The sequence below is a fragment of the Kuraishia capsulata genome, genomic scaffold, assembly GCF_000576695.1.
Source record: "Kuraishia capsulata CBS 1993 genomic scaffold, Kuraishia_capsulata_scaffold_7, whole genome shotgun sequence".
Classification (NCBI taxonomy): Eukaryota; Fungi; Ascomycota; class Pichiomycetes; order Pichiales; family Pichiaceae; genus Kuraishia; species Kuraishia capsulata.
In genome coordinates, this window is record NW_019172956.1 from 868639 (window position 1) to 886811 (window position 18173).

General features: G+C 45.0%; 10 protein-coding genes across 10 annotated transcripts; 5 read left to right on the forward strand and 5 right to left on the reverse strand.

Moving 5' to 3' along the window:
• Positions 1–114: 114 nt before the first annotated feature.
• KUCA_T00005937001 (uncharacterized protein) lies at positions 115–351 on the reverse strand (the record flags this gene model as incomplete). Its single annotated transcript, XM_022604118.1, has 1 exon — positions 115–351. One exon carries the CDS (start codon positions 349–351, stop codon positions 115–117), a length of 237 nt encoding a protein of 78 aa, XP_022461924.1.
• A 503-nt stretch (positions 352–854) lies between these two features.
• KUCA_T00005938001 (uncharacterized protein) lies at positions 855–3401 on the forward strand (the record flags this gene model as incomplete). The annotated part of the gene is made up of 1 exon (XM_022604130.1): positions 855–3401. One exon carries the CDS (start codon positions 855–857, stop codon positions 3399–3401), a length of 2547 nt encoding a protein of 848 aa, XP_022461925.1.
• Positions 3402–3465: 64 nt separating this feature from the next.
• On the reverse strand, positions 3466–5451 carry KUCA_T00005939001 (uncharacterized protein; the record flags this gene model as incomplete). The annotated part of the gene is made up of 1 exon (XM_022604141.1): positions 3466–5451. One exon carries the CDS (start codon positions 5449–5451, stop codon positions 3466–3468), a length of 1986 nt encoding a protein of 661 aa, XP_022461926.1.
• A 214-nt stretch (positions 5452–5665) lies between these two features.
• KUCA_T00005940001 (uncharacterized protein) lies at positions 5666–6295 on the forward strand (the record flags this gene model as incomplete). The annotated part of the gene is made up of 1 exon (XM_022604152.1): positions 5666–6295. One exon carries the CDS (start codon positions 5666–5668, stop codon positions 6293–6295), a length of 630 nt encoding a protein of 209 aa, XP_022461927.1.
• Positions 6296–6902: 607 nt separating this feature from the next.
• KUCA_T00005941001 (uncharacterized protein) lies at positions 6903–9308 on the forward strand (the record flags this gene model as incomplete). Its single annotated transcript, XM_022604163.1, has 1 exon — positions 6903–9308. One exon carries the CDS (start codon positions 6903–6905, stop codon positions 9306–9308), a length of 2406 nt encoding a protein of 801 aa, XP_022461928.1.
• A 33-nt stretch (positions 9309–9341) lies between these two features.
• Positions 9342–12095, reverse strand: KUCA_T00005942001 (uncharacterized protein; the record flags this gene model as incomplete). The annotated part of the gene is made up of 1 exon (XM_022604174.1): positions 9342–12095. One exon carries the CDS (start codon positions 12093–12095, stop codon positions 9342–9344), a length of 2754 nt encoding a protein of 917 aa, XP_022461929.1.
• Positions 12096–12282: 187 nt separating this feature from the next.
• KUCA_T00005943001 (uncharacterized protein) lies at positions 12283–13242 on the forward strand (the record flags this gene model as incomplete). Its single annotated transcript, XM_022604185.1, has 1 exon — positions 12283–13242. One exon carries the CDS (start codon positions 12283–12285, stop codon positions 13240–13242), a length of 960 nt encoding a protein of 319 aa, XP_022461930.1.
• A 497-nt stretch (positions 13243–13739) lies between these two features.
• On the reverse strand, positions 13740–16034 carry KUCA_T00005944001 (uncharacterized protein; the record flags this gene model as incomplete). The annotated part of the gene is made up of 1 exon (XM_022604196.1): positions 13740–16034. The coding sequence occupies one exon, from the start codon at positions 16032–16034 to the stop codon at positions 13740–13742; it is 2295 nt and encodes a 764-aa protein (XP_022461931.1).
• Positions 16035–16274: 240 nt separating this feature from the next.
• On the forward strand, positions 16275–17072 carry KUCA_T00005945001 (uncharacterized protein; the record flags this gene model as incomplete). The annotated part of the gene is made up of 1 exon (XM_022604207.1): positions 16275–17072. One exon carries the CDS (start codon positions 16275–16277, stop codon positions 17070–17072), a length of 798 nt encoding a protein of 265 aa, XP_022461932.1.
• Positions 17073–17407: 335 nt separating this feature from the next.
• On the reverse strand, positions 17408–18139 carry KUCA_T00005946001 (uncharacterized protein; the record flags this gene model as incomplete). Its single annotated transcript, XM_022604218.1, has 1 exon — positions 17408–18139. One exon carries the CDS (start codon positions 18137–18139, stop codon positions 17408–17410), a length of 732 nt encoding a protein of 243 aa, XP_022461933.1.
• Positions 18140–18173: the final 34 nt, after the last annotated feature.

Here is an 18173-nt window from a genome sequence, read left to right on the forward strand (position 1 = left end):
AATTGTATTAGAAAAACGGAACACATAGAAGTGAATTCATCGAGACATAAAGTCGTAAAGGCATAAGTGAATGAGGACAGAGTGAAGATTGACATGAACCTCCTTCAGCTTGACTCAATTGCTTGGTTTAGGCACATAATTGTATCTGGCTAGAAGTCCGTCTTGAGCGTTGTTTGGAGTGTAGACATCATAGGTGAATTCATGTTGCTGTCTTGCCTGTTCCTGTTCCTGCTCAAACTTGTCCTTGACCAGCTTGGAGAAGCTAGGCCTGTTATAAATTGCAGAAACGGTAATTGGAATGACCACGGCAGACATTCCTAGAAACACTTTGGCTGGGGAAAGGGCAGACATGTGAATATATTGGTGGTTGGTGGTTGGTGGTTGGTAGTTTGTAGTTGGTAGCTGGCTGTGAACTGCAGAGAATACTGTATGATTACAATGGCAATAACGAAAAGAACGCCTGTCCACAAGTAGCAAAAATCTAGGGTATTTATACCATATTAATTGCGCTATTAAGATTTTAAAGTTGCCTCATACCACCCCTAAAAATTGTATGACCGCTCAGATACTCCAAACATCATAGAAATCTCATGATCTCCTCTTGGTGGCATGACCCCATCATCGTTTGCAAAATCTCCTGACTTCCCCACATGGTCGTGTACAGGCACGAATGGTGGCTGGTTTCCGACCCTCGGAACTCTAGCCGACCAGATTCCGGTAGAAATGAACGGGGGCATTCACATGGTATTTCTTGATACATCAGTTGTAACTCATTGAACGTTGAACTTTTTGGATAGTTTTCGGATATCGAGAGATTTTTGCTCAAAGAGATCCCCTCTCTTGTTAGCTATCTCATGAGCGGCATCAAAGATACAGTTCTGCTGGACCCCGTCAGACGGCAGAACCCGTTTGAGAACATCACTGAAGGGTTCATCAACCAGCATCACTTTCTTATAGAAAATGCAAAAAGCTCAAGGGAATGGGATTCAAAGTCCCTGGCCTATGAATTGTCAGAACTTTCGTGGAGCAAAGTCGTGGATGATGTAGTTGATGCCACTGCCAAAGTGCTGAGGAACATCCCCATACTAAGACATGTGGTAGGGCCTCCTTTAGAACATGCTGCTCAGGTCAACAAACTGCTGGCTCAACAAAAGGCCGCTACAAGTTATTCAGAATGGCGGGCTACAAGTTTGAAGCTGGACAAGTTACTTCAAAACGATGCCTGGAAGAAAAAGATGCAATGCACTCTGTATGACTACGAGCTCATCAACAACCAGCTGGAACAGCTGAGAACAGCGAGGCAGTCTGGCGACTACAAAAAACTTCTCTTTCTGATAAGAACAGGCATATCCAGAAATATAGGAAATATGGGGAATGTCAACTTATATAGACACTCTCATGTTGGAACCAAGAGCCTGATTGAAGATTTCCTAGCTGAGTGTGAACTATCGCTTGAGACGCTTTCCAGAGGAGACACCGGATTGGACGACTCGTTTGTCCTTGGAACGTTCATACAGACCCGGAAGAATGTAGGAAGAACGGCCTTGGTGTTATCTGGAGGTGGCACCTTTGGAATGCTTCATATTGGTGTTTTGGCTACATTGCTGGAAGAGGGCCTGTTGCCAAAGATCATTGCAGGTTCTTCTGCTGGTGCGATTGTTGCGAGTATTCTTTGTTCGAGAACATCTGAAGGCCTCAAGGAGCTGATGGTTACTCTAACTCAATCTACATTTGAGGTTTTTGACAAAAAACCTGGCGATGGGTTCCTGGGATGCATGGCGAGGTTCTTGAAGTATGGAACTTATTTCGATATCAGTAATCTACAGGATACGATGAAGGAATTTCTTGGTGATCTCACGTTCAGGGAATGCTACAACAGAACTGGTAGGATCCTGAATGTCACTGTCTCAGCTGCCTCTGTGCATGAACAACCAACCCTGCTCAATTACTTGACTGCTCCCAATGTGCTGATATGGTCTGCAGTATGTGCTAGTTGCTCCCTCCCTGGAGTATTCGCATCGTCCACGATTTATGAAAAGATGAGGACAAACGAGATCCAAGAGTGGAGCAATCCAATGATCAAGTTCGTGGACGGATCTGTTCACGGTGACTTGCCCATTACCAGACTTTCTGAGATGTTCAATGTTGACCATATAATTGCATGTCAGGTCAATCCTCATATTGCCCCGTGGCTCAAGATGTCTATTGAATGCGTTGGAGGGGAGATGGAAAACGAAGTATCTGCAAAGATCAAGAGAATGCTCAATAGAACGTACGGTTTTTGGGTAGATGAGGCGATGCATTATCTGGAGGTGTGCAACGAGATCGGAATCGCAACCAACTTGTGCACCAAGCTCATTTCTGTTGTATCGCAGAAGTACTCTGGAGATATAACGATTCTCCCTGACCTGAGAGTTTTGGAATATACCAAAGTTCTGAAAAACCCAACTCCGGAGTTCATTCTGGATGCTACGGTCAGAGGAGCCAGAGCTACTTGGTCCAAACTTTCTATCATCAACAACCATTGTGCTGTGGAATTTGCACTGGATCGTTCGATCACCACCATCAGGTCCAGGTTGATATTGTCCAGAGGAACCAGCGTGGGGTCTTCTCCGGTGAGTTTGTTAAACCTTCACAAAGTGTATCTAAATCACCAGAAGAAGAACACAAAGAGAAACCATGACCGCAGGAGCTCAGATAATATTCCCGTTAACGGCAGTACCCTATCACTGAGGAGAGTCAGGTCGAAAAGCTGGCAAATTGCCCATGGTCGCCGCAACAGCAACCCCGAGAATTCCATTCCAACGACTAGACTTGGTACCAATCGCATGGTGCATGCTTCTTCCATTCCAAGTTCAAGCCCGGTGACGCTGCCGGTATCACCATACTCCACAAAGATCACATCCTCGTATTTCGACGAGACCCACAGCCCTACCCACCATCGGCAAGGAAGGCAATCTGATCTGATGGCAAAGAGGATTGACAGTTCTATCTCCAAGAGTCCTGTTCCGAAGGTGATGATGAATGCCAACGGAATCCCACGGCTACAGTCAAGGCTGAGAGCCCAATCCTTCAGAGATGTGAATGAGCCGGTTCCACCGGCCAGTCCACTGAGGACTCGTTCAGGAAACATGACTTACGGCTCGCTTGTGGATTTCAAGGAAAACTATCAAATAACACAGGGCCAGATAATCGGAACCATGGATGACGATTTCGCCAGAGATGGGGCTGATGACCACCAGGATAAAGAAGACGACAATCCCGACGATCAAATGGAAACAAGTTTTGATAATAATGAGATTGACCAAGTTCAGCAAGGGTTCTCGTATTATGATGAGTCCGACTATGACGATGGCGAGTTTGTTGCAAGCGTGAGTGCCCCCAACTCCAGAGGCAAGTGATATGATGCCAATAATTGCTAATGACCAAAATGAATAATGATTTAATATACCCATATTTTCCCTTTCACTCATACTTCTGGCTGGAACGCGTGACTCTATGAACTATGCATCGGGAGCAGAAGCCGCTCTTCATGAAAAACTCGTCTTCCGGCCTCATGCCAATTCCACCAAGGACCAGAGTTTCTGCAAAGAAAGAAACTGGCTCAGCAAGTTCGGTCCTTCTCTTGACTATGTAGTCGACGTTCTGGAACATGCCAATTAGTCCACGTCTCGTAATATCGTTATACGACAGGTCCAACAGCTCCAGTCTAAAAGAATAGCTTGACCCAGTAGATAGTATCTTGGCTGAGACAAAATCTGCCACAGCATCTCCCAGTTCTTTCAAAGAATGGTCGTTTAGTCCTGCTCCTTCTTGAACTGTTAGTCTTTTCAGATTTGGGGTATTTTGCAGGAACAACTTCCAGGAAAACTCAGAGTCCGGACTGGCAAACAGGAGTCTCGTAAACGAAAAGCCCTTAATATCTGAAAGGTTGATCTCTGTGAGTGTGTCTCTGGCGGTGCTCAAGATTTGATAAATCTTTTTCAGTGAAATTTGAGTTTTGGTCAAATTCAAATACTCAAGCTTATTGAACACGAGAAGCTGAGTCTGTTTAAACGGTTGTCTCAAATGAGTGGTGCCATTGGAAAACGTCAACCACTTGAGTCTGGAAGAACTGGCTCCATTATTTGCGGTTTCCTCAAATAAATCGAAAGAAAGACCATCACAGTTCTGTAAGCATATAGTTTCGTAATATCCGAAAAAACTGTGCCAATCTGGAAACTCACTAAGAGAGTTGAAGTTGAGATGTCTCAATTTGAGAGTAAGTACATTTGGAAACCTCTCACGACTCAAAAACCCACCGAATCTCAACGAAATGCCACTGGTTATGATTATCTCCTCGAGCTGCGGACAGGAGAAGCTGGGGTCAACTGTTTCATCCAGCACTTCACCAAACCGTTTCAACACCGTCTTGTCCTTGGTTTCATCCTGAACAACTCTGAGATCAAGAGTTCGGAGGTTTGGTAGAAACGACATCCATGAGATGGAACAAAGCTTTGGCAAACTGGCCTGAACCGTCAGATCTGTGAGGGTTTGAGCGAAAGAACGCGCGTTCTCCGAGTTCAAAACCATCAGAAAGAAGAGGTAGAGCGAGTCCGGGAGATTTATATGCAATCGCAAGAAGCTGATAGGATATCTCGTTAGCAATGCTCTTAAAGACTCTTCGTTCTTACCTTGCGGAACCACAACTTTGAGGGATTGGAATACCTTTGGGGAATGACGGTCTCCTACCTGATTCAAAAAACTCAAACATGCTTCAATAGAGGATGAAGAGCCATGTCGTAGCAGTTCGAGATCCTGGAACAAGGAAGGCATGGCTTGAATTGCACGTGTCCATCTCTTAGACACATACATACACTTTCGCAGAATAAACTTGGTATTTCCTGCTTTCCGCAAAATTTTCTCCAGGATCTCAAACGGGAGATGCTGAGCAGGATCGAGGCATCTTTTCTCAGTGATGCGGTCAATTGGAACAATGATCTTAGCAGAAAGAGCATCTCTTTCTTCCACCATTCTCTTGAACAGTTTGGCCTGTGGGGATGTTCCCGTTACATCCAAACCCTCCCTTTTGATCACCCTGACTCCTCTTTCGAGAGTCTCAAGTGCCTTTCTGTTCTCACCCCGGGCCAACCTGACTTTGCATAACCTCAAATATCCTCTGCAATTCGTGGGTGCGATCTTCACGATCTTGGTAGCATCAAGGTAAGCCTTTTTCAAATCCTTTTGTTTTTCATAACAAGCAGCCCGATAGTCATAGAGAGCAACCAACTTGTTTAAAATGATCTTGCTCAATGTCTCGTTGCCGGTACTGGCAGCATTTTGCTCTATGTATTTGCAACTGTTCATACCTCTAGTGAAGTGGTGGATAGCCAAGTCATATCGCTGGCGAGCAAAATCCCGACAGCCCTCGGTTATAAGCTGGTCTATTTGTTTGTATTGATCATGTTCCATTGCCGGGGAATTGAGCGAACATAGACGAAACGAAAACCATAAAGATGTCACGTAAAGGTATCACATATTTGGTATTTACAATACGACGCGATGGTTATGTGCACGTACACTCTCCAAATCGGGGCCCTAAAATCTTCCAGCCGCAGATGACTTCAAGCTTTGACCACAAGCAAGGCTTTGTGGAATAGCAGTTCTTCCAGCTAAAGAGTTCAAGATGTCGGTGGCGCCTAAAGAGGACCGTGTCAATGAATTAACGATTTTTGTGCGGAATCTAGATCCTCAAGTGACAGAGAGAATTCTTTATGAGCTGATGCTACAGGTGGCACCAGTAGTTCGTGTTAAAATTCCCAAGGACAGGGTCATGCAAACGTCCCAGGGATTTGGATTTGTTCAATTCAAAACAGTGCAGGATGCTGAGTATGCAGAACGATTGTTCAACAATCTGATGCTCTTTGGAAGACCTATTCGGATCAAAAGGAACTCAGAGCCACAGGCCACCTCAAAGAAAGTGGATGTTGGAGCAGTCTTATTCGTCAAGAATCTGGATCCATTGACAGACTCGGAAACACTGATGAACACATTTAAGGTCTTTGGAGATATAATCAGCCCCCCAAAGATTGTTCGAGATGAAGAGGGTGTTTCCAAGGGCTATGGCTTCATCACGTTCAGTGATTTTGCTGCTAGTGATCGGGCTAAGGAAGAGATGGATGGCCAATTCTTCATGAATAAGGAATTGAAAATTGATTATGCGTTCAAGACGGGAAGCAGGACTGAGAGACACGGGGATGACGCTGAGAGGTTACTTGCGCGGAATGGAGTTGAGAATGGGGCACAGAGCCAGTGACTCGGAACCGAGGAGACACAGCCACTAGACCATGAAAGAAAGGATCTGGAGATGGAAATCTACCGCTATCCGATCACAAAATCACCACAAAGAAACCATCTTTCCAAAAAACTTTGAAAATTAGAAGCCTCTTTGCCTGGATGCCCAGGCTTTGGCTTCGATGTACATTAAGCGAGTTTTTTCGCCAGATAGAGACTGATATACGCTAAAAACTGGGTTTTAACCGAAATGAAATAGGGAAGTAGCAGGAGAATCGGGTTTGTCTATAAAAGTGTAAAAATTGGCATATTAATGAAAATATCCAATACTGGTCATCTTGTGTTTGTCCTCCAACGAAAGCAAACAAATAAAAACTGATATTTCAATGATCTATTGCTATCGAAATACACTCCTATCATATTATACTTTCTCTATAAGCCTTTGATACTTCTCATATTCGTTGCTGAAAAGAGAAATTCGATCACCACCAAATGTGTGTATCTTCAAATTACCCAATATGGTAAATTACGTGCAGGCGATGAGATATTACTTTTCATGGGCCCTTCCAAAGTGGCGAGATTACTCAGTGTGAGACACCATCGAGATAGCTTCAAATTGAACCATTTTCATGCTACTAATGAAGGGGAAAGAAGTGGTTGATAGAAAGGGAGAAAAAACAGCATTTTCTGATGCAAAGTTGCGGGAATATGTCCAATCGTTGATGTTTGGATTGAATGCGGAGTTTGTGAAGACAGATGAGATCGTTGATAAAGTCATTCTGGGGTTACCAGACTTGATCAGCATTGACGAATTGATTGACCTGACTTCTGAGACAGTAGCATCACTGGTGACGGTACATCCAGACCATTCGTTGCTCGCATCGCGCATATGTTCCAAATACCTGCAGAGTTGCTGTGCCAGAAGTTTCAGCGAGAGCATAGAGCTGCTGAAAAATAGGAATTTCTCAAATTTCCGGCGGACCAAGCCTCTGGTTTCTGAAATGTTGTACAACACAGTGATGGAAAACCGAGAGATTCTGGATTCTGCCATTGACCACTCCAGAGATTTTGATCTGACGTACCTGGGGCTGAAGACCCTGCAAAAGTCGTACCTACTGAAATATGAGGGCAATATATTAGAAACACCTCAATACTTGTTCATGCGGGTATCTCTGGGTATTCATGGAAATGAAGTGAATTCTGCACTTGAAACGTATGAGCTCATGTCGAAAAGATACATGATTCATGCTACACCAACGCTGTTCAACGCAGGTACGGAGAGGCCATATCTTTCTTCATGTTTTCTGCTTGCTACAGATGATGATTCCATAGACGGAATATTTAAAACGTTACATAAGGCGGCTCTCATTTCGAAAGCTGCTGGAGGACTGGGGTTGCACATTTCCAATGTGAGGTCAGAAGGTGCGTACATATCGGGATCAAACGGAGAGTCCAATGGGATAGTGCCCATGTTGAGAGTATTTAACAATGCTGCCAGATATGTTGATCAAGGAGGTAATAAACGACCCGGAGCTTTCGCAATATACATAGAACCATGGCATGCTGATATATTTGAATTCTTGCAACTGAAAAAGAACCACGGCAAAGAGGAGAGAAGGGCTAGAGATCTTTTCTATGCGCTATGGATACCCGACTTGTTTATGGAGAAAGTGAGAAATGACGAAGATTGGTGTTTGTTTTCCCCAGACGAATGCCCTGGGTTGAACGATTGTTATGGCGAAGAGTTCGTGAAGTTGTATTCGCGGTACGAAGAGGAAGGGAGGTTCTTGGAGAAGGTTCGGGCCCAAAAACTTTGGAGCTCGATATTGGAGTCTCAGATAGAGACAGGAACTCCTTTCATGCTGTACAAAGATGCTTGCAACCAGAAATCAAACCAAAAGAACCTAGGAACAATTAAGTCGTCCAATTTGTGCTGTGAGATAGTGGAATATTCCTCGCCAGACGAAACTGCTGTATGCAACCTGGGATCTGTGTGTACTCCCATGTTTGTTGAAGATGGCATTTTCAATTTCAAGAAGCTGCATCGAGTAACCAAAGTGCTGGTGAGAAATCTTGACAAAACCATAGATGTGGGAATATATCCACTAAAGGAGGCACAAGCTTCGAACAAGCGCAATAGGCCGTTGGCCGTTGGTGTATTGGGTTTGGCTGACACTTTCATGGCTTTGAAGATCCCATTCGACTCAGATGAAGCAAAGAAACTGAATATTCAGATATTTGAAACATTGTATCATGCTGCTTTGGAGGCTTCTGTTGAACTGGCAAAAGCTCACGGTCCATACAGCTCATTTGAAGGTTCGCCCGCTTCCTCATCGCAACTTCAGTTTGACCTATGGGATGTCAAACCCTCAGCGATGTATGATGATTGGGAGAAGTTGAAGACCAACATTGCAAAACACGGATTGCGAAATTCTTTGCTGGTTGCACCAATGCCCACTGCGTCAACTTCCCAGATCTTGGGATTCAGTGAGGGGATCGAACCAGTAGCTTCCAATGTCTACTCGCGCCGCACCCTGTCAGGCGAGTATCAGATGGTGAACAAGTATCTCGTCGAGGACTTGATCAAACTCAATATGTGGAATAGGAAAACCAAAAATCAGATAATCAACGACAATGGGTCGGTCCAAAACATACACGGCCTATCTGCCAACATCAAGGCCACCTACAAAACTGTTTGGGAGATATCACAGAGAACCATCATAGACCTGGCTGCCGATCGTGGTCCATTTATTGACCAGTCCCAGAGCATGAGCCTGTTTTTGAAAGAACCAACAAAATCAAAACTGAACGCAATGCACTTCTATGCCTGGGGGAGAGGTCTCAAGACGGGAATGTACTATTTGCGTTCACAGTCTGCAAGTTCTGCCATCAAGTTCACGACGGAAGAACAGATGATATCTTCAAAGAAACGAAAGATGTTCAAAGAATTGCTGACTCCAAAATCTCCGGACAGCTCAGACACCGACCCCAGTGTTTGTTATTTTGAAAACGATTGCGATGCCTGTTCAGGCTGAACGCCTTAACTCATACCCTGTATATAACCACAACTATCTTGTAAGTTTAGAACCGAGCGGTTGATCCGGCGACCAGGCCAAGTTAGTGTGTTGAAATGTAGGCGTCCCTACTCCTAAAAAGTGCGGGCTATCAGAAGCAGAAGGCGGTCCAGGAACGAAGTTTCCAAAACCACCACCAGCCAAAACACTTTGCTTGATATTCAATGCTGATCCCAATCCTGAGCTTCCCACAGCTCGCATTGACGAGTCTCCACGTTGACCTAATCCAAAAATTGGTCTGGAAATTGGTATGTTGATGGGTTGTGTAGTCGTTATATGCATCAGGTCGTCATCTCTTTCCTGGAGAGCAGACTGAAGGCTTGTAACTTTAGCTTTCAGAATTGCTATTTTGGACTCGTAACTGGAAACTATTTCAGAAACTTTCTTCGAACTGGAGTCCGAGTTGACACTTCTCAGCTGAACAACCTCCTGCTGTAAACTTTCTACCAAGCCCTTATAGTGATTCTCCAAAGCTTTCGTCTTTACCTCAAAGCTATCATTCGACCTCCTTAATTCTTCTTGCAAAGTAGTAACCTCTGGGCTGCTTGAGTCGCCCTTTGTGGTTTCATGTTCATCCGCTATGACACGAGGTTCTGCATTCTCATATGCTTGCAAATCCGACTCCAGAGTCGCTATCTTATTGGATAACGAAACTATATCTGCCTCACGAGGCTCAGACCGTAGCTTCAGTTTTGATACCTCATTTTCGAATCCCTTAGATTCGGCCCTCAAATGGCCTAGTTGTGTCTGAAGAACGCCGACTTCGCCCCGGAGTTCATTCACCTCTTTCAACAGAGCCACGTTTTCCTGTGACCGCTGAAGCCTCATGGAGGACAGATGGTTCCTAGAAGTTTGCAATTCACCAATAAGCTGCTCGTTTTTCTCCTGGAGACTTTTGTTGGCCAATTCCAAAGCTTTCAGATTCTGAAGCTCACGGGAGAGGCTGGCTTGCTCGTCCCTTGAAGTCTTGAGAGATTTGATAATGAGATGATTAGAATGGGACAAAAACTCTTGTTCATTCAAACTAATCAATAACTCTCTCTGGTAGAACTGCAACTGCGTCCCCGGTCCGGATTCCTCGATCTTGACGTCCGATTCGGTCGATGAGCTCAAAGACTCGTCAATATTCTCCGGAATGGACTGAACAGACATCCTTCTCAGATATTCATTTCCAGAAGAAGGTTGATCAGAGTTCGAGAACAGGAGTCTGTGTGTGTTCAATAACCCGTTGAGATCGTTTTGTGAGGTGGGTTGGGAATCATAGTATTCAGACGATGATTTGGAAAACGGATGTATGTCATCTGGTATTGAGGGAGACTCTGTCTTGAGCTCGTAATTTGGGGTTTTGAATGCCAGTCCTGAGACCAAAGAGTCCTCGCGACTTTTCATTCTTGACAAACTGAAGCTTCCTTTTTTCATATCGCGGATCGGCATAGGACCCGAAACTTGAGGGTCCAGCGACATTACGTACATAGCCAAATCCTCAGCGGTCGCCTCACCATATCGGGTTTTGTCTGAAATCTCATCCTCTGCAGTTCTATACTTGAGCAGAGCTTGGTTGAACAAAAATGATTGCACCAATTTCTGCGAAGTAGACTCGATTTTAGGCCTCTTTTCCGAAAGTTTTCGCACCGTGTCTGCTGGGAATCGGAACAGACCGTCAATAGAAGCAGCATCTCCTACAAAATCACACACTGTTCTTGGAAAGAGACCATACAGGACCAGGAACAGTTTTTTGAACTCTGGAGAATAAATGTCGTTCTCCTCAATGCCATCCTCAAGCGGCTCCCATGTTGGCTGGAGGTAATTGGGCTCATCCTTCTCCAGTTTTGGCGTAGATTCATCGTAAACCAGCTCGGGAAACTGAATGCCGAGGTCCCAGCACACCAGTCTAGAGTATATGGCAAAAAGCTGCGGCAGATACTGGTCTATGCATTTGGCAATATGAGGTATGATGAGACACAGTAGCGATACAGACACCGAAACCACCTGCACCGGCCTATCTAGCAACGCACAATTCAGAATATGAGTGAACAAACTTGTTTCGGCAATGATTTTCAGATTCTCGGAATATGGCTTTGCAACGGATGCCAGAAGCACCAAAGCAGCCAGTCTGGATTGAGGGTTCCTGACATAACTATCCATCATTTCCAGGTGTGTTCTCAGATCTTTTTCGTAAAACACCTCAATTAGCTGCCTGCAGTTGAGTCTGATAAATCTCTGGCGTTCTTCTGTCTCTTGAGAGTCGGAGTTGCTTGTCACCTTTTTCCCAGAATCAGGCAGTATCAGACATGTGTCCAGGAGTCTTTTCAGTAGAATCTCCGCGTGTTCTTTCCTGATCGCCTGCAATTGCTGATCTGAAGATTCTTTCACTACCAGAATGCTCTTCAAAAACTGGCGACAAGCAGAAACAAACTTGGAGTCTCTGCCTGCTGAGTTGACTGCTGGCGTATAGTATCTGTCTATCCACAGCATAAGCTCTTTGGTCTCTACTATGAACGGGGAAAGAGTAGCCAAAATTTGCAAGAATCCAAGCTCTTTGGCACTGTCATCAACTACAAACTCCTTGTATATGTGGTACAACTCGTCACTGAGTTTGTTGTTGTTCATAGATGTGAATGTGTCATGTCTCTCAATGTACTCGTCGAGGGTGGTCACTGTGGCTGGCGGTACTGACAACACGGACTTGGAGTCCCGAAACAACTGTTCCAGAGACCTAATCAAGCTCCGTGAGGATCCCTTAGACATGGTGAGAAGAACCGTTTGTACAGTTAAAAGTACAATTGGTGGACATTGGTGGCCAAAAGAATGCAAGGCAGGAAGGCTGGGGAACTGATGAGGCGGTGAAATGATGATGATGAGGCTGGGGAATGCTTATCAGTTTTTCACCCAGCCACGGATCCTTGAAGATTACGAGGAGAGGACTTGTCCGATAATGTCCGGGTCTTTTCTGAAGTGGATTACGTGTGTGGATGTGGCTCCGTACCCACATGAAGGTGATGAATATTTGGTCCAATCGCGCTCGACGTACGTGCTGAAGTCGCACGATGGTGGAATGTCTCTTGGCCTGTTACTACCCATAGTGGTGGATAAGCTGAGACAGTTTGATGAGTTTTTGGTGGATGATCGGCAGAGAGTTTTGAAACTCAGCTCAGAGCTTAACACTTTGGACAAGAGAAACCAGGCAATTGCACGTGTTGCAGGCACGTTGAGACAACAGGATGCTTTCGATACTTTGAGAGGATGGAGAGACGAGTTGTACGTCGTGTATGACGACCGGAAGGCCCCGTATTTCATGGCCGAAAGGGCCTTTTGTCCTCTTCTGGGGGTCGTAATGTATGGAGTCCATATAATTGGATATGTTCCACCAAATGTGTCGAGCAACGGTGTGCTCAAAATTTGGGTCCCAAGGAGATCAGCTACGAAGCAGACCTATCCAGGAATGCTTGATAACACTGTTGCTGGTGGACTTGGATATCCTTATGGACTTCAAGAGACTTGTTTGAAAGAATGCTACGAAGAAGCAGGTTTGGATCCCGAGTTCGTGAAACAAAATTGCAAGTCTGCTGGTGTTCTGTCCTACATGTACCAACATGCCAGGGAATATGAAACTGAGGCTGGTCTCATTCAACCAGAGGTTGAGTACGTCTACGACTTGACTATGGATGAGGAGAATAACATACCACATCCGGTTGACAATGAGGCTGAGGACTTCAAGCTGATGCCCGTGGACGAAGTGTTAAAAAGGTTAGAGGCAGGAGAATTCAAGCCCAACTGTGGAGCTGTGATTATAGATTTTTTGATCAGAAAGGGGTTTATCACTCCCGAGCAGGAACCAAACTATCACGAGATAGTGGCCCGTTTGCACAGACTTTTGCCGTTTCCTACCATGTAAAAGATCGAGGATAACAAATAAGTTTCCAAGAATCATTCAAAAGTTTCTTCGTGAGGTCCTGATAATATTGAAAACTAAACTATTCATTGTATGGTGATCTAGATTACACACGCGTCATATATTTCCCGAATGGCCAAAAATATGCATTGACATGCATTGTTTGTCAATCATGCATATATTTGATAAAGACAGACTCGTTTTTTCAGTGATAGGAAATTTACACTAATGTAATAATTGTTTGTTATTCGGGTTTCCGGTATGCATTATTTATCTCTTTTCTGGTCTCTGACATCATTTTGTTTAAGAACGGAACTTGGGGTAGAGTTGGAGCGTGAAGATGCCGGTTGTCTCCAATCGCTCACCACTTGACAGATACTCTCCACCACCAAAACATCCATAGCGTTTTCGAACTTTATTTTATTTCATTTTATACAGATCTATTTCACACTAGCGTTCAACCAGCCACTTCGAGTTCTTTTTTTTAACTCATTTTCGACTCATTTCGCAAAGTGCAATTTGATGTCCAACCATTGTCTCTGAACGATCTCATCGGGACTGAGACCCTTGTTTCCATATGTCAATGGAGCATAGAACACAAAACAGGTCACAAGGATGGAAACCAATAGCACCAATGTAGATACATAAGGCAAGACAGCCAGCTTGTTGGAGCTTTCCTCGCCTGAAGAGGCTACCGCCTTGATCTCCGCGTCAGATTTCATGTCGTTCGATCTGTTGTCAGAGAAAATGAACTCCAACAGACCAGCACTAAACAGAGCAGCAATCAAATGCGCTGGCAAGTAGTGGTGTAGAAACTTCTGTCTGCTCATCAAGAAGAATGGTAAGTAATGGCAACACCAACCAATAAACAAGAATCCAAGGTTATGGTAGAGTCTGGCTCTAGCCTTGTCATTGAGAATATAGACTGCTCTTCTGCGGGAAAGCTGATCGGCCAAAAGTAATGCCACATAACAAAATATGAGTGCTATCTCCAACCACCATCCAAAGATATTACCGATGAAGTAGATCTGTTCCCTGGTATCGTTCTTGGTCCAGAAAGAGACACCTCCCAGAGTAACCGGCCACGTAATGGGGTCAGAGGCAAAGGGATGCTCGCTGGTCAACTTGTTGTTCTGCTCAAACATGGTTCCCTGGAGCTCCCACCATTTCTTTAAGAAAGGCATCTTTTTCACCGTCTTTGGGACATAAATACTTCTGGCATCGTTCAAACCAACGATCTGATCTACGTACCAATAGTTGTCATTGTCCTGAACTTTCTTGTTACCGTTCACTTCCTGCTGGTTGAAAGCCCAATCTGGCAAAAGCTCGTCATCATGGGTCCACATAGCAACAACGGTGGGGACATGGAGGAACTTGACCACCGAAGACTTGGTGTGCAAGACATTTGACTTCTTCTTGTCATAGGGGTCCAGTCTAAAAAGAGTGTCGTTAAACCTGCCTGCTTGAGCCTGTTCCAAGTCAATCACCGTGAACTCCTCGTTGGTTGGAAATAATGGAGAAGCCACATCGTGAGCCAGCAAATAACCGTTAGTGCCCAAATGTCTTAATCTGATGACATCTCCCTGAAGAACAGGACGGCCCAGTTTGTTGTTCTCGTCAGGAATGACTGGAGGAACAATCTCCCATTGATTGTTCTCGTCATCAACGGTGTGGCAGGTAACTTGTTGGCCCTGAGACGACACTCTGCCGTCATCGTAACGCAAAGGATACTGATAAGGGTGCGAGTGGAGAAAACATTGGGTATCCTTGTGTTTAATGGTGATGATATCATGGTAGTTCACCTGTCTGGCCTCTCTAGCCAAAGGTGAATCACCCAGAGTCTCCTGAAACTCGGAGGTCATGAACCCATCACCAGGTCCAGACTTGGTCAGGATCGCAAAATGGATGTAGAACCAGCCCAGATAGATGAAGAATGGCAAAACAATCAAAGAATAGAGTCTGGCAATAAAGTGTCTGAAGAAAAGGCGCATACTGAGTCCCTTTTTCACATCTAGCAATTGCCAGAGGTCGAACAAAACACCAACACCAATTGTCAGATACGTGAAAACACCGACATATTTGGTGGAAATGACACAAGACAACGATACACCAGTCAGCAGAAGCCATTTCCACCACAATTTGGAGAAAGGCGAATCTCTCTGCTTGGTGAATCTGACATAGCACAGGATGGATGCGGCAACCGAAATGATCAGCGTAGCGTCCAGAAGAATGAGTCTGGTCTCAGCAACATGAGCAGTGTCAAATAAAATCAAAAGGGCAGCAAATGCAGCAGTAGGAACACTGTATCCGCTTTCCTTCATGGTAGCAAACACTATGGGCACAGTTAAAGTGCCCAGAATAGCAGACAAAGCTCTCAGAGGAATATAAGGCACCGAGTTTTCAATATAGCTATCTCCAATATTGTCGAATTTAAAATCTCCCTTAAACCCGACAATATAACCGACAAACGCGATTAACAGTTTCGCGAAAGGAGGGTGGAGATCAAAGAAGTAGGTCCTCTGAATGTAGTAACTGGCAAATTTGCCAAAATGCACTTCATCAAAAACAACTTCGTTGGGGTAATTAATCGAGTAAAATCTGGTCGCAAATGCCAAAGCAGTAAGAACCAACGAGGTCAACTTGTACCACTTTTCATCGCTCGCATCAATGGTGGAGTTAGACTTCACCACAGGCAGATACGAGTCATCAAGATCAATTCCACTGGGACTTTTACTTGATTTTCCACGACTAGAACTGTCCACTTCCTTCTTACCTTTTAGCTTTGCGGCAGCCATATTTGACAGAAATTTGGTGAAAAGTACCAAATCTAGTTGTTGCAGTAGTTTCAAACTTATTAAGACAACACGTAGTCTTGCCAGCCTCATTACGTGTCAGTAACTTAGCCCGCCTTGAAATTTCAATTCTTGAGATGAGTGACACACGTCCCGACGCGAAGTCTGGTACGCATCAAGTCGCGCTTCTCTCAGTGGCAATTCCCTGCTTTCACGCAGTATTTTTTCCAAGCACATTGCATCATGATCTTGGCACGTACTCTCAGAATTCGGCCGGGCCGTTCAAGTTTGGTGAGAGCTTTTGCAGACTGGGGTGCCATGAGAGAAGCGTTTGACTCAGCTCCACCCTCATCCAAGCCTTCTGCCCCCACGCCAGTTTCAAAACAAGCTGCGGCGGTGCCATCTACAGCGGCAAATTCTGCTGCTCCGAAGAATGGAGCAGTTACGATGAAGGATTACTTCCAAGGAGGAGACTTGGGAGATTCCCCACCCGGTGCCTTGGACGAATCGCTCAACTGGTCTTCCTCCTTTCACGGCCTAGGTAATGCTGCTTTTGGCAAAGAGGCCCAGGAGATTCTCGCCTCGGAAATTGAGCCAAACGACGTAGAAATTACTCCAGATGGACTCTTGTATCTCCCAGAGATCAAATACCGAAGAATTCTGAATCGTGCCTTTGGTGCTGGTGGTTGGGGACTGGCCCCCAGATCAGAGACGTTGATAAGCAAACAGGGATTAGGTGGTCAGTTGACTAGGGAGTACGCATTGGTCGTGAACGGAAGACTTGTGTCGATCGCGAGGGGTGAACAACAGTTTTTTGCAGACAAAGGAATACCTACTGCCACCGAAGGGTGCAAGTCCAACGCTCTCATGAGGTGCTGTAAAGACCTGGGTATAGCGTCTGAGTTGTGGGATCCCAGGTTCATCCGCACCTTCAAAAGGAAATATTGCGAAGACATTTTTGTTGAGCATGTTCCTACTAAGAAGAAGAAGAAGATCTGGAAGAGAAAGGATGAGACCGTTGAGTATCCTTTCAAGCAGTGATTTGGGCGAACTAGTGAGGCTGTATATAGTTTTAGAGGATTCAACTTAAAGATCAGATTCAAACCTTGTCGATATGTGATTGACATTTTTGTATGGGCATTGAGTTCATGTAAGTTCAGATTTGCACCTTTGACCGACTGATTGCCCTACACATACCCAGCTTATAATTTTTCACTTTCGGCCTGTCACCTGCTTTGTACTTCCTCTCTCAACTTTCCGAATAATACTCTACTATCTCGCCTCTGTACTTAAATTTTTCGTTGTTTCAAGTTACAAAAACTAACTAGTATTAATGGAAATGGCAAAGGGACATGACAAAATCTGTAAGTTTAAATTTACAAACCTTGTTGAGCACGTCTTCTGTCACGCTCCTCGGCAATACTCAACTTAAGACCCTTACCCTTTGGCAAGGAGATGTATGGCTTACCAACTTCACCAATGACGAAAACGTTACCCAATCTGGTGACGAAGTCATTGTCCAAAGTGTCCTTCAAGTGGACCAAGTCGAAACCACCCTCGTGTCTCTCACGGTGGGTGATAACACCGACTCTTCCCAAGTTACGACCACCGGTGATCATGGCCAACTTACCAGTGTCAAATTTGATGGAGTCAGTGATCTTACCAGAGGCAAGGTCAATCTTGACGGTGTCGTTGACCTTGATGTTTGGGTCTGGGTATCTGATGGTTCTACCGTCGTGGGTGACAGCGTATGGGATACCCTTCTTTCCGAGTTGGACTCTCTTGACCTTACCAAGCTTGTAAGAGGCCTCCTCGGCAGTGATTCTGTGGACGGTGAATCTACCCTTGACGTCGTACACCAATCTGAAGTTCTCATCGGTGGCATCCAAAGTGATGACATCCATGAATCCAGCTGGGAAGGTGGCGTCAGTTCTAACCTTACCGTCAACCTTGACGTGTCTCTGCATGAGGATAGCCTTGACTTCACGACCGTTCAAGGCGTACTTGAGACGGTTTCTGAGGAAGACAACCAATGGCAGACACTCTCTCAACTTGTGTGGACCTGGAGATGGTCTTGGAGCGTAGACACCTGACAACTTGTCAAGCATCCAGTGGCTTGGAGCTGCGAGACGCTTGAGATGC